This window comes from Exophiala bonariae (assembly GCF_035927105.1).
Source record: "Exophiala bonariae strain CCFEE 5792 chromosome Unknown scaffold_10, whole genome shotgun sequence".
NCBI classification, from domain to species: Eukaryota; Fungi; Ascomycota; class Eurotiomycetes; order Chaetothyriales; family Herpotrichiellaceae; genus Exophiala; species Exophiala bonariae.
Window position 1 is genome coordinate 601,182 of NW_027042485.1, and position 13,328 is coordinate 614,509.

Here is a 13,328-nt window from a genome sequence, read left to right on the forward strand (position 1 = left end):
GTTTCAAAAAAATTAACTTGCGGATAGCCGACACTCACTAAAATGCGACTTGATGATCGCGCGAAGATTACCCACAACCTACCAATTGGCCCAATGGCACCCGCGAACGACACTCGAGTCATTCCAGACCCTTCGGTTATTTCTCAAAGGTCAAGGGCGACGACAGCTTATGCGCCCAGCCGTTAGGGCCACAGCCCGGCAGGTTGTTGTTAACAGCTTGCTGTAAACTAACATTTGGACTGGATTCATGGTCCAGTCAAGAACCTGGACAGCCTGGCTCGGAGAATTGTCCAATGCACTGACCAACATGCATCCCTTGCAATCGTCCTCTCAAGCTTCCGGCCGACGCGCATCACTCTTTATCGAAAGTGAAAGTTGGCCTTGCTTGATTTTCAGCACCAAAGAATGACCAGGGTTCCAAATAGGCTGTTAGGCGCTATCAAGCCTGAAGGAAGCTCTGCATGACCAACCCATGCCCCTTGAAGAATGTCCAGTTCTACGTCTGGCCATCTAAACGTTGTAATTTCATTTCATGCATTTATCGTATTGAACTCAACTGCTCATGTGACAACAAGGCAGATGAAAGGATAAACGTGTTGACAAATGCTCCCTGTTTCGGTGCCGGATCAGACGCGGAGGATCAAAGCGTGGCACTGGGTGGCTGGCCACTTAGCCCTTGGACCATAGGGCCTTTCGGGCCATGCAACGAACGACTCATCTGGTTTACGGGGTCAAAAGGGCCACAAATTACAACGGCCAAACGCACTCCCGAAAATCAAAGAGTCGGGAGTTGAGATTTGGTTTCTTTGCAAGGAGCACATGGCGTCCGTGCACCAGATTCAAGTGGAGCAAACGGATTCTGGTGGCTTTCTCTCGCGATCATGATGCAGGATACCATAGTATCGTACAATCGGTGTCGTAGCTTTAGTGGCCTTTGAGACCCAGAGAGGGGGAGAGGAACTTTGTATCTTTCAAAATGTGTTTCACACGATAGCATACATTGTAACGAGGGGGAGGGTGGTTGTGTGTGGTGATCAAACCACTGTTTCGATGGCACATCACACATCACCAATTTCCCTCGGTTTTCTCCAAACTGCTCCAAGACCGGCCTAGCGAGGGAGATAGCTAGACGCTCGCTCTGGTATGTAGGAGCTACAGCCTACCTACGACGACGCTTTTTGAACCAGGCTAAGAGCAAAAGCCGAGTGCGGAGGGCCGGACAGACGAAAACGGACAGGAACACGAAGAAAACGGGGGAAGGGGAGGGGGGTGAGCGACCAGACAGGGAGCAGGGGGAGATATACGAATACTGTGATGCAGACGGATAGTCCGTAGGATACAGGTGCGAGAACGAACAAGATACCCAAGATCGAAAAGAGGCACCACGAGTACGAGTACGGGCTATGATTACTTTGCTAGACGGACTACATGCTGACATGGTCACATTGAGCAACAGACCAGACCAGACTTGACAGCCAAACCAAAAATCAGATTGGCGGGAACTGCACGGGACACCACCGCATTGCCAGTGCTACCTACTCAGGTCACCCGGTGCTGATGGGGTTGTCATTCTGGCGTTGCTTGCGATCGGTTGCCAATCTGGTTCGAGCGTGCTCAGCCTGTGGACTGACTGTGAGTTCCTGCCTGCCACTGGCACTGGCACTGGACGCACCCGACCTGCAGCAATTCTCGAAAAGCGACTAGCAGGGTTCTAGAGTCGCTTGGCAACGGTCATGACATTTGCGACAGAACAAGTGGTCCCCTCTTGCCCCCCCTCCCCGTGCCCCTGGTCCTGCTCGAGGACGGTGGATTGCGGAAAGGTCTCAGAGATCAGACATCCACGAGTCAAACTAACTCCATATCCATTCAAGTCCCAGAGACAAGCAGGGAGGAGTCAAACCCAACGTCCAAACTTCCAAGCTACCGGCAATGTTTCAACAGGCTGGGTCGAAGGTGGATTGAAGACTCGAGAGAGGAGACAAGTTGACCGACTCACACAATAATGAATGGTGGATTCTCGGTGTGCCGGCGGGTTCATTTCTTTTTCGTTGTTTTCGTCCATCAACTCTGCCTCAAGTTCGTCCTTGCGCCGATTTTTATTTGTCCATGTTTGTGGACCCCAGTCAGCATGGGTTGATGACGATGATCAAACCGGAGTTCCTGTTCCCATGTATCGCCCTTTTGGACAATGCATTTTCCCTCGAGGTGGCATTCTGATACTTTTCAGCTCCCATCACCTTCCGTATTCGAAGGCACGCCATCGCAGCACCAGGAGATGGTCCTGGAGCCTGTGATAGAGTGAATGTTACTGTGTCTCTAGGTAGCTAGTGCCCTCCGATGCATGATAGACAAGCTCGATGCAAGTGGACTGAGTGGGAGCGCTAGGAGTGGTCATAACCTGCGGGCGGACGCTAGCGAGGAAGGTTTCTCTCTAGGCCACCTGGACTTTTTAGGCACCCTCGTCTTGCTTAGCTTGCAGCCTAAGGTCGTTTGGCGCCGGGAGATGCCCTAAGCGAGAAGCCCGTTTGACTGGGATACCAGGGGATGGTTGCACCTCGTCCAGCGAAGATGAGAAGCATCACCGTGGACGTGTCGGGCCCCAATCCTTCGCTGGTGGGCCATTGGCTGTGGCTATTTGGCAGAGGCCGCAGAGGAGACTGTGTGGCACGCTCGCTCTCAATATGCTTGTCGTCTAGGGCGGCTGAGCGACTCGAAGCGACTCGAAGCGAGCGTTGTTCCAATTTCGCCATCGACCGTCTGATTCATGCTCACTGTGCTTCGGCACTTGGGCGTCCGTATCGCCTTGAGAAAAGAGTATCCTCTTGTGCAGCACACAACTGTCAACCCCCCTCCGACACTGGAACAGACCCAGAACAGACATTCAATCGTTTCACGGGGCCTGAATGGGCGACTAACCCAACCAGACGCCCAGGGTATCGCACCGCTAGTCCACAGGCCCTGTCTTGAATTGATCCTCTCTCCGGCCATGCCACTTGCTTGCCTGTTGTAATAGAGCATCATCATGTTACTATGGTGCAGGCAGCACTAGCGATCAATACAAGTCTTGACTCTTCGATTGCTTTGAGTCTCGTCCTCCGCTCGGTACTGGCAAGATCCGCTCCCTATCCCAGTCGAGGCCGGGTTCATCCCTTCTCGCCTTGATCGTTCTTTTGTGTCGCCTACTTACCTGCATCTTGCTGCTTGTCCCTTCCTGCTTTGCTACCCACCACGACCACTGGATCTTTCTTGCGAAACCACTCAGTACTCTTCATTCCAGACGCTTCATATCCCAGAGTAATATTCTGGCTGGCTGGAGAGCAGCGTGGGAATCCTTGAACGCTGGCATTGATCCATCATTCAGTGACGAAATTGCTGGTGGTCCTCTAGCAAAAGCAAAGAAGTCGCTTGCGCCCGGAACTTTGGTGGAAAACCAAAGAGAATCCCATCCAGACACCCTAATCGGCGAGGCCGTGGTTCATCAGCGTTACGAACGCTGGCAGCTGAACTGGAGTTCATCAGCCCTTATTCCTCGACCCTTCAAGGCTACTCGCTGGGGACGGTGGTGTCACCAGCGTACGAGTCGATGAATTATTCATATTCGACCTCAGGGTCGTTACAGCCTATGTCGACATCGATCAGTCTACCACCGATAAGCAGCATCGATTTCAATGCGCAGACACAGAGGTCGTCACCAGAAGTCGTACAACCACTCCCACCACCTCCACCAGCGGCGCCACGCGTGCTGCCACCACTGCCATATCCATATGCTGTACGACCTGCACCTCCCCCACCTCCGCCTCCCCTGGGTCACGAGTATCTGCAAGCTCGACCTATATATCCGGGGATGCCTTCAAGTATTCACTCTCCATATCAGCCGATGCATGGTCGAATGCCACTTCCTTCGACGACTGATCCCAACCTGATTGTTGCCCCGACACGACACAAAGCCAAGGAGGTGAAAAGACGGACCAAGACAGGGTGCCTGACTTGCCGAAAGAGGCGTATCAAAGTGAGTAACGATTTATGTTTTGTTCTGTTCTATTCCAGATGCAGCCTTGTCCGAAGTTCGAGTGCATTATCAACGGTTGCAATTCCCGCATACCAGAATTCACGGGCCGAGCAGTTGGCAGGTTTTGGGTGGTGGGCGTGCTTGGGGGGCAGGATTACACGTGCTCCACTCGGTTGGTGGCGCACCTGGAGTTCACCACGCACAAACCAATTTGGAGGGCTAGTGGCCTGTGCCCTGAGCCTAAACTACCCGCCCTGGGGGCTTGCCAACGGTCTCTCGGTCTTTGTTTCTGGCCTGTTGCCTATCCGTATCCTCGCCCTTGCTCCGCCTGGCGATCCTCACATCCTGGGCACGCACACACAAACTCATTCGCCTGACACACACACAAATCCATTCCCCAACCAGAAGCACTCTTTGGCTCTGATTTGAGCATCCGTCCCATTTTCATATCCTGCACATCAGCGCTACACACTTGCACAAGCGACTCCCTACCTTGCGAGGCTTTTCTCGCCACGAGATTGCGCATAGGCCTCTATCTGTGTCTTGCTCATTTTCTTTGGTGGGGAGCGGGGATTCAATCTCCTCGCTTCCACATGCTTCTCCTCACTCCTTCTCTCTTGGTCCTGTTTACCCCTAGTCAAGACAGACAACTAACGATTTTCTTCTCAATTGACAGTGTGATGAAGGTCGACCAGAGTGTAGGAATTGCATGAAGAGCAAACGTGTCTGTCAAGGTTACGACCCTGTCTTTCAGTCACAGGGGCCTCATTCAATCCACCCTGCGCCATCAGCGTCAACCAATAATTCACACACTACCCATACCCCAACAACCACATCCATCAACAATCAATCAAGGCGTTTCACGACCACTGGCACGCCCATCAGCCCACCCGTTCCTTCTCACACTCAAGGCCTCGTCAATAGCTCCCCTCGTGAGCCAGCAGATTACCCGTATCCAAGACCACCTGAGCAACTTTTGCCCCACTTGAATCAACCCTATCATATGGACGGCCCGTCTCATTCTGGACTTTCGTATCCCCCGACTGGACGTCGTACGTACAATTTCGATATCAAGTCTCTCGTCTCATCTCACTAACTCCCGGAACAGTATAGCAATGACAGACATTGATTCCCGTCCAGACCGGCGGACGATCGAGTCCATATGTACTATTGCCGGCACCAAAATCCCAACTGTTCCACCTATTCCACCTGATTCTGTTCCCAATCTTGAGTCCATCCGGAAAATTTATGACATCGCTTTTGCCCCTGGTCTCGACAAGCTTTTGGAATCCGGTCCTTCAAAGTGGTTTGCGAAGGAAGGCTTCCAACTATTGTGCGCGGATCGGGCTCAGCTCGGGAATGTCCTTGCCTACCTGACATTGGTCAGCAATCATACAGATACGTCGAATTCCGACATTGCAACGTTGGCAAGTCAAGAAGCCAGGGTCACCTGGGCACTGCTCGAGCTCTGCATCAGACCAGAAGATGCAAGCGCAGAAGAAACTGATAAACTCGCACGACGGTGCCGAGCATTGGGTGCCATTTTGACCGGCCAGCCTTTTACAAGTCCTACAACATCACTTGCCGATTTTGTGCACCAATATGAGGCTGAGCCGGAACCAAAAGCCACCGTCTTTGAGAAGCAAACGGTCAAAAGGTCGGACGATTTTTGGAAACTGGTCGAGACCGCCGCTGCCAGCCTGGACCCAAATGGTCACGGAATTCCCTCTGCTATGTTGACTCGAATTCGACCTTTACTGGATAACCAAGAGAATCGAGACACGATTTACAGCATCATGCTATTAGGCTCAAAAGGGGCTCAACAAAGCGAACTATCGTCGGAACGAGACCTGGCCAAGCGATATCTCGAAACGCAAGCCAACGGACGTGCTACGAACCAAGTTTTGGTCACCATTTCTGGCATGGCGTTGAGGGCTTATGCAAATTGATGGATTACACTCTTTTTCTTCACACGGAGGGACTAGTCTCCACCGCTTCTTGTCACTTTCTATATTATTTTTGCCCAACAGGTCGGTCTGGAACACTACATGCTGCTAGCATTACGAAGATTATGCGGAGAGAGCGCAGACACATACCCCTACTGCTTGAGTGAGCTCTTAATGTTTTCCCTTGGCGTTTGAAAAGCGGGTTTTCCTGTTCCTCGTCTTTTGTTTTGTGCCACCAAAGTTGTTCATGGTTTTTCCCTTTTCATGTGGCCAAACATTTTCTTGCGACGGCCTTCATTTATTTCTTGGACTTTGAACAAGAAGAGGGCTATTGTCACTGTGGTGCCTGGGTGGACCTTGTGAGCATTTTCTTTCTCAAACTGGCATTCATCATGCAGGCAGTCTCTTATTGGGGTTCAAATAGGCGTAACATTTCAGTCCACAAGGCCAGATGGATTGAGATTAGGTGTTCCTTGATACTAAGGTTGGAAGGGTAAACCAAATGCAAGAACCCAAGGCACTTTTGCCAGCTTCTTCAAATTCCACCCTCTTAGAACCACGATCAACAATGACCCCTTTCCAAAACAAATGATCCTGATAAAGCAACCATCTCCAGAACCTACAGCCCCGTGCGATCGGACACGAATATAGTCACGTGGGAATCCGGCAACAGGCCGCATGACATGACAAAACAGCTCGTAAAGGCTCTCGAGGCACAAAGGACCAGGCAAGGTCGAAATAAAGCTCCCAATATCCCTGCGTCGATCAAGGAACGAAAGAAAAAACGACCAGGCCAGGCAAAGGCCGAAAGGGCTAAGCTGAAAGCCTGTGGTGGCCCGGTGGGTGATCGACATGCCAGGCTCAACAGCCTAAACCTCTAGGTTAAGGTACGGAGTAATCTAGCAAAAGACGTTGGTGCCTTGTTGTGTGCTTTGTCGGGTGAAACTCTTTTTGGGCAATTCGAGACTCGAGACATGCATGCAAGCGAGGCCCATGGTTGGAGGCTAATGTTGATTGACAGCGTTGAGATTGCGAGGGAGGGCAAGATAAGGCGGTGGGCATTAGGGCTCGAAACTAGGGGTGGGGGAGGGCTCCTCGGGCTGTTAGGCGCGGAGTTGGTGCCCCGTTGGAGCTGCCCAGGTGAGCCTAGGACCCCTTGGTAGGACGTGGCTTGGAGGTAACCCTGGGCGTGGCTCTTCTCCAGGAAACGCAGGGACCTCGAGGACCTCCTTGTCCTTGTCCTTGGAGGGGTGGAAGGAGCAGGCGAGGTTGCCTGTAGGGGCCTCTTACCTCGTATCCGTGCTCGTATAGGCTATCCTTTACCAGTGCCAAACTCCCTTGTCAAGTTGCTTGTCAATATCCGTCCTCCGTACCTCCTGCCTACAACCGAGAGCCACCATTATTCTTCTCCTTCGATAGTCTCATGCATTATCCCTGGAGCGTTCAAGGTCAGAATATCTTCATCGTCATTATCCTCATCGTCCATCCGGAATGATGAGCCATCACTTATCTGTCACATCTCGCTTCGCCGTTGAGTTTACAGGGTATGCACCACCTCCACCAACGACAAGTATCCAAATTCCATTATGGAGTGGATCTCGAAATTTCTCCTGAGTGCTAAGACATTTGATCTCGGCCACCTCGGTGCAGGCATACCTTGTCGCATCGGTTCAAATTTCCCATGTCTCTCATATCTCATCTCTAATTCTTTTTTTGATCTTCAGTGAATCCTACTAGCCACCCCTGCTTGTGCCAGCCTCGAACCTGTCAAGTTCGTTCAGATTCATCTCCATCAAGCCTTTTACCCCAGCGCCTGGCGTTCCTATTCATAGGTCGTTTCTATCACACTAGGGTTCGCTTATAGTAGGGCATTGTTTGTTCTATTCGTGGGTTCAATATCTTTCCCCTTTTTCTTGCATCAAGATCTTCCGAGCTCTTTCCTCTCCCCGCTCTACTTTTGCACATCGTGCCGCTTTCCAGACCAATTTAGCACGGCGCGGTAGGTACGGTGCATGCGAAGTAGATCATTGCATGGTGTACCTTACGTACAACAGGGAGAAGATCATGGAGTTTGTCATCTCAGAGTGGGCATTGCCAGTCTGCCACACACCCTCTCGACTGGCACACACGTGCTTGACATGTCAGTGATGCGGATGAATGCAGTCAAAATGTCGGGGGTCGACAGTGCATGATGCATGATGGCTCGTGCGCAACGGTCTTGAAATCTCCATGTTTGACAGATCTGACGGGTGTCAGTGCACTGTGGTCCGTGGCCTCGATTGCATGCACACGCCTCAGACATGCGAGCTGTCAGACGGCTGGATGATCATGACAGCACGTGGGAAATATTGAAAACTTCGGATGGCTCTTCTGGGGTGCCCAGAACGGTCTGCATATCCTCTCTCACTTCGATGGGTATACAGTGTGTGCCCGCCGACTGCTGAAGAGGAGTATACTGCTCCAGAATTGCTGGCGGTCTTCCTGGGGTGGTCGTCAGCTCAAGAGCCGAGAGATTTGACGCTGGAGGGCGCAGGTAAGGCTGAAACTGAACAAACCCAACCCTTCGCTGTGACGTGCCTTCCCGTTGATTTTGGTGGTCGACGGCTATGCCGCTGCTACCACAACTGAAGTTTACCGCCCTGACCATGTCCAAGGCTCATCAGCTGAACTCTCCCAAATAACAAGTCATGGATCACAACTCACTGTTCTTAGCAGAATGATTGCTTTCCTCATAGAAGCATCACCTAACCCCAAGACTGGAGTATTGTGCCGTTATACACGTGCGTCGCAATTTGTCTCAAAGGGCTCTCCAGGACTATATATTCACGTGGCCACTTCTCTTCGCTACCTCATCTCAGTAAGTGGCAATGCTGGACTACCTTGTTGACAGAGATCGACATATGGCTGACTGGATTGGACTTAAAAGATACGAAACGTGACGTGTTTCATGCAGCCCAGTCTGCCTGATGAGCGGAATACAACGAACATGCAACCTCACCATAACTGCGTTGAGGCTGAATTTTGCAGGAGCAGACATCTAGCCCTTTAAAATGACCTTTCACTGCGCTAGCTGGGGAAATATGGTCTTCTTGACACCCATTGTTCTTTTCTTCTGAACTCGCTCGACTTCGAGAACAGGAGCGATGTTTGGTACTTGCGCGGAAAGTTGCCTGGGACGATGGGGCTCAGGAGATTTGAACTCGAAGGCTCTCTACTGGCCTGGGCATAAATACGCCTGGAACATGACGGCACTCGAAGCATTGAATTGGGATCCTTGCGAGAAATTGGTGAGTGCAAGGGCTGCACTACGTTGCATATCATCGGAATGTGGTATTTTGGAATGTTGGCAATCTGTTGATCAAAATTACGGCTCTCAACTCTGGGGCTCCACGGTGACGGAATGGCGCATTCACAAGTTTGATTCAATCAGATTCTCAAGACTACCACCCTTCGCACCCAATTCCTGGGAAATACGGCTCATCCCTATTGGCCTTGTGGCTGCTTGTTTTGATTATCCAAATCTAACAGTGCCCGCGTTCGAGACAAATGAATGCCCCGCAAGTCAATTGGTATCGATCTCGGCAAGAGACGGGAGGTTTCCACTCTCTGAGAAGCTCAGGACATGGCTGATGCCTATGTGGCTCTCTTCAGAAATAAACTGGGAATATTGTCTCAAGCTGGAGCATATCGACGAAGTCATTCATATTCCGAGGGGTCTAGAAGACCTGCAAGTCCATCTCGTGGCAATTTACATCTTTGCTTTCATTGCTTACGCAAGTCTCGAGGTTTCGGTGTGGGGGCGGTTGAACTCCTGATTTCGGTTCTGGTCCCTTTGTACCCTGTGGTACAGTTCATCCATCATCTCATCAGCACTATCCCATACGTCGCAGCAGGTGAACCCTTCGAATGGGACTTTCTTCTGGCGGGCGTTTGTGGATGGCATACCTATGCTCAAATACACAATCTTGATGGGACAATAAGACACTTCCGGGCCTGGATCCTGGATTTATATCCTAATGAACTCGAGATGCTTCCGATATCGGTCACCAGAGATACTCGATATTTCGCACGACTCGCGGCTATACTATCAAATCTTACGCTGCTACTTTTCACTACTACGATGTATCTCCATCGTCTACATTATACCTTCAGACGTGCTACATACTGCGCCGCAACGGGGTGGAATCACAGGTCTGGATGGGTTGCCCTTGCTGCTTTGGTGCCCGTTCTTCAGTCATTGGCTTTGCATATCTCCAATGTGAAATGGGGCTTACGGCCGAATTTAGTCCATGATGAGGTCAGAACATACGACTTGAACTTCCGCCTTGCTCTGGACACCATGGCGGCCGCTGTCATACAGGAGCTGTTGATAATGCTCACGGGAAGTTTCACGTCCATCACTCTCATCATTCGCCACTTCTTGACACAGGAAAACCGTCGATATCTCTTGACAGCATTGTTGCTGTTTGGGAGTGTTGGCATCGTCCTCTTACGACCGTTAGCCTTGACGTTGAACAACCCGAACCACTGGATCCGCAAGTCTGTCTCCTGGTTGATGTTGATTGGTGCAACAGCCTATGCAGTACTGGTTTTCGTGCTTCAGATCGTGGTCGATATGGAAGAATATGCAGATCTGAGGCTCAACTTTGTCTTACCGTGGAACTATCGTTGGCAAGTTCCTTGCCCAGCAGGACTTCGTTGGTGGGGATTGTGACGGCACTCCATAAACCAATCTGCACTGGCAACCACCATGTGCATTGGTTCTAGGGAGGGATCATGCAAAGTCACGGCCAGATTGATCTTAAAGAAGTGTGTGTGTGTGTGTGTGTGAGTGTGAGAACAAACTAAACTGAGCTGGGGAATTGGTTTTTGGGATTGGACATGATAAGACTTGGGGAAAGCGACAGACCAGAGTGAATGCAGCTGACCAGACCACAATTTAGACCGGACGATACTTCTCGAAGTGCTGCTGATGCTCGACAAGATATATATCCTCGCGGCTGACAAGGTAGCTACTGTGAGATTATCACCAAGTTCACAGGAGTAGAGAAGAAACTCATGTGATTTACAGAGCAGAGAAGGAGCAGTCCTGGGATCAATATCATATATCCAAGAGATAGTAATCAAAAGCGTACTGTAGATTTGTGCTCTCTTCGATGCTCGAGATACTATTTGTTTACGGAAATACCCAAAGCTATGTTCAAGAATAAATAGAAAAGCCGTTTACTCGCCGTCTCCTGTACTACCGGCGGTAGGTACCCCAACTTTCCGTTTAAGGCCCAGGAGGCTCGGCCCTCGTTCCAAGAGCACATAGCCACGGGTGCCGCCAGGGCATTCGACCTAAGGATGTGCGTTTGGGTCATTTCTTGTTACGCAACCAGTGGTCCTTGTCCATGATTCCTCGGATTTGTAAGCCGTGGGCGGTAGAGGCTGGTGGTCTCGTCCTTCGTTCGCTGAAGATATCAATGAGTGAGTCATGGGTGGCCCACGAAATACTTGGCTCGACGCTGTTCTGAGTCCGGAGTACGGGCTCTGTTGGAGAGGAGAGGCTCTTGCCTCTCGCGTGGAACCTTGTGCTCAGAGGTGTGGGTGTGTCTCCGGCAGATGTGGCGTCATAATCGAAGCCACGGACTCTGCCTGAGGTCGTGGATGTAGACAACGGGCGTGGCGTGGGATATGCTCATTTCGCTGTGCTGTGCTGTGCTGAGGAGTTGTACACCTTGGGAGGTAAGTTCAAGTCCAAGTCCAAAGCACTGCTCATGACTATGAAGCGTGATGTCAGGGGTGACAGGCGAGCTTTGCATCCGAAGTGATAGAGCACGTCGCAATGTGCTAGGATGGCCCGTCGACCTGCCGGCGTAAAGATACAAGTTCCGACGGCCGGGCTGAGCGCGGTGTCAGAAGTGCCCTATTGTGCAGAATGGTACTCGGTCTCCAGATGGCTGTGGTAGGTGGGGAACTTCCCAGACTGTCGTGCGAGCAACGGTAAAAAGGACAGCCGCCGCTTCAGAAGCGATCGACTAGCGACCTGGAAAATCCATCTCAGGTCTCTTCGCTGTGCTTAGACTTCTCGACACTGACAATCCTCTTCCCACCCATCTTCTTGATCTCATCGGCAAGTGTACCGTCAGCATGCATGCGAGCGATATCATCGCTACCACCTAGGCTCTGGGCATTGATCATGATGTTCGGCACGGTGTGGCGCCCGGTCAGGCTTGCGAGTAGATCTTGGAGTTTGCGGCCGATGGTGGGCGGAGGTGCGTCACCACCCTCACCCTCCTCCTGATCCAACTTGTGCTGCCGGGCAGGTCTGGATATAGGCTTGTTCATCAAATCGAGCTCGACGACGTAGGGAGTAGGTGAGATGGTGTAGGTCTCGAGAAGGAGTGCTTTGGCACGTTTGGAGTAGGGGCAGTAGGACTTTGAGAAGATGATGACTAGAAGGATGCCAGTCAGCGTTGTCGTCCCTTGCCCAATAATTTGTAGCAAAGAGAATGAAAGTACTCACTTGGACTCTTCTTGAGAATCGCCTGTAACTCCTCCCGCGCCATACTCTCACCGTCCAAGGGTTCATCCTCATCGTGATGACCAGTTGCAACGCCACTAGGATATTTCGGCTTGTCATTCGTCTTGGGCATGGAAACCCTCCCTGCAATAGCAACCTCGTCGCCATCTCCGTTGAACGTAGCCTGGTCACTGATGGCCTTCTGCTTATCCAGAATCTTCTGTAGCTCTCGGTTGGTGTGAGCCGTCAAGTCTGCGTCGGATAGTGAACCACGCAGGACACCTCGACGTCGCGACAAAGATGCTTCAGTGGTCCTTCGGAAATCGGTCGAATCTGACCCTGCAAAAAAGAGGAAATAGATGATGACGATGCTCAAGGCGAGGCCGAGTGCCTGACCACGGCGGATACCCATGATGAACAGTTGGCGGGCTCGCTGTGGGTTGTTAAAGATAGTAGGAGTGACAAATGATTTCGGAGAAATGACGTTTTCGTGACCTTGGTTCGAAGGATGACACAGGTGTAACAAGTCAACTGTGATTATCGATACACAGGCATCTCTTTTACACTTATATGATTCAAAATGAAAAGGAGATGCGAAGTACAGCACATGTCACGCGCACACATGCCAGTGGCCTGTGGAAGAATAAAAGGAATTCTTTTCGAGAGATGGAAGATTAAGATTTGACAAAAGGCTGGCGTCCATGGTGGCAGATTTGAATGGGGAGAGGGACCCAGGAAGGGGATCTGAATGGACGTGATGGACACCCGACGGGCATGGGTGGAGATTACGGATAAGGTGCCCTGAGTTAAAAGCCATGCGACAAGCCCTCGGCCCTGTTTTCTCCATCGTTGGGTGAACCCGCGATGC

At 51.3% G+C, this 13,328-nt stretch overlaps 3 protein-coding genes across 3 annotated transcripts; 2 read left to right on the forward strand and 1 right to left on the reverse strand.

Moving 5' to 3' along the window:
- Positions 1-5,012: 5,012 nt before the first annotated feature.
- LTR84_001491 (uncharacterized protein) lies at positions 5,013-5,958 on the forward strand (the record flags this gene model as incomplete). The annotated part of the gene is made up of 2 exons (XM_064845115.1): positions 5,013-5,061; positions 5,123-5,958. 2 exons carry the CDS (start codon positions 5,013-5,015, stop codon positions 5,956-5,958), a joined length of 885 nt encoding a protein of 294 aa, XP_064707373.1.
- Positions 5,959-9,577: 3,619 nt separating this feature from the next.
- Positions 9,578-10,669, forward strand: LTR84_001492 (uncharacterized protein; the record flags this gene model as incomplete). The annotated part of the gene is made up of 1 exon (XM_064845116.1): positions 9,578-10,669. The coding sequence occupies one exon, from the start codon at positions 9,578-9,580 to the stop codon at positions 10,667-10,669; it is 1,092 nt and encodes a 363-aa protein (XP_064707374.1).
- A 1,328-nt stretch (positions 10,670-11,997) lies between these two features.
- Positions 11,998-12,872, reverse strand: LTR84_001493 (uncharacterized protein; the record flags this gene model as incomplete). Its single annotated transcript, XM_064845117.1, has 2 exons — positions 11,998-12,392; positions 12,464-12,872. 2 exons carry the CDS (start codon positions 12,870-12,872, stop codon positions 11,998-12,000), a joined length of 804 nt encoding a protein of 267 aa, XP_064707375.1.
- Between the last annotated feature and the right edge of the window lie 456 nt (positions 12,873-13,328).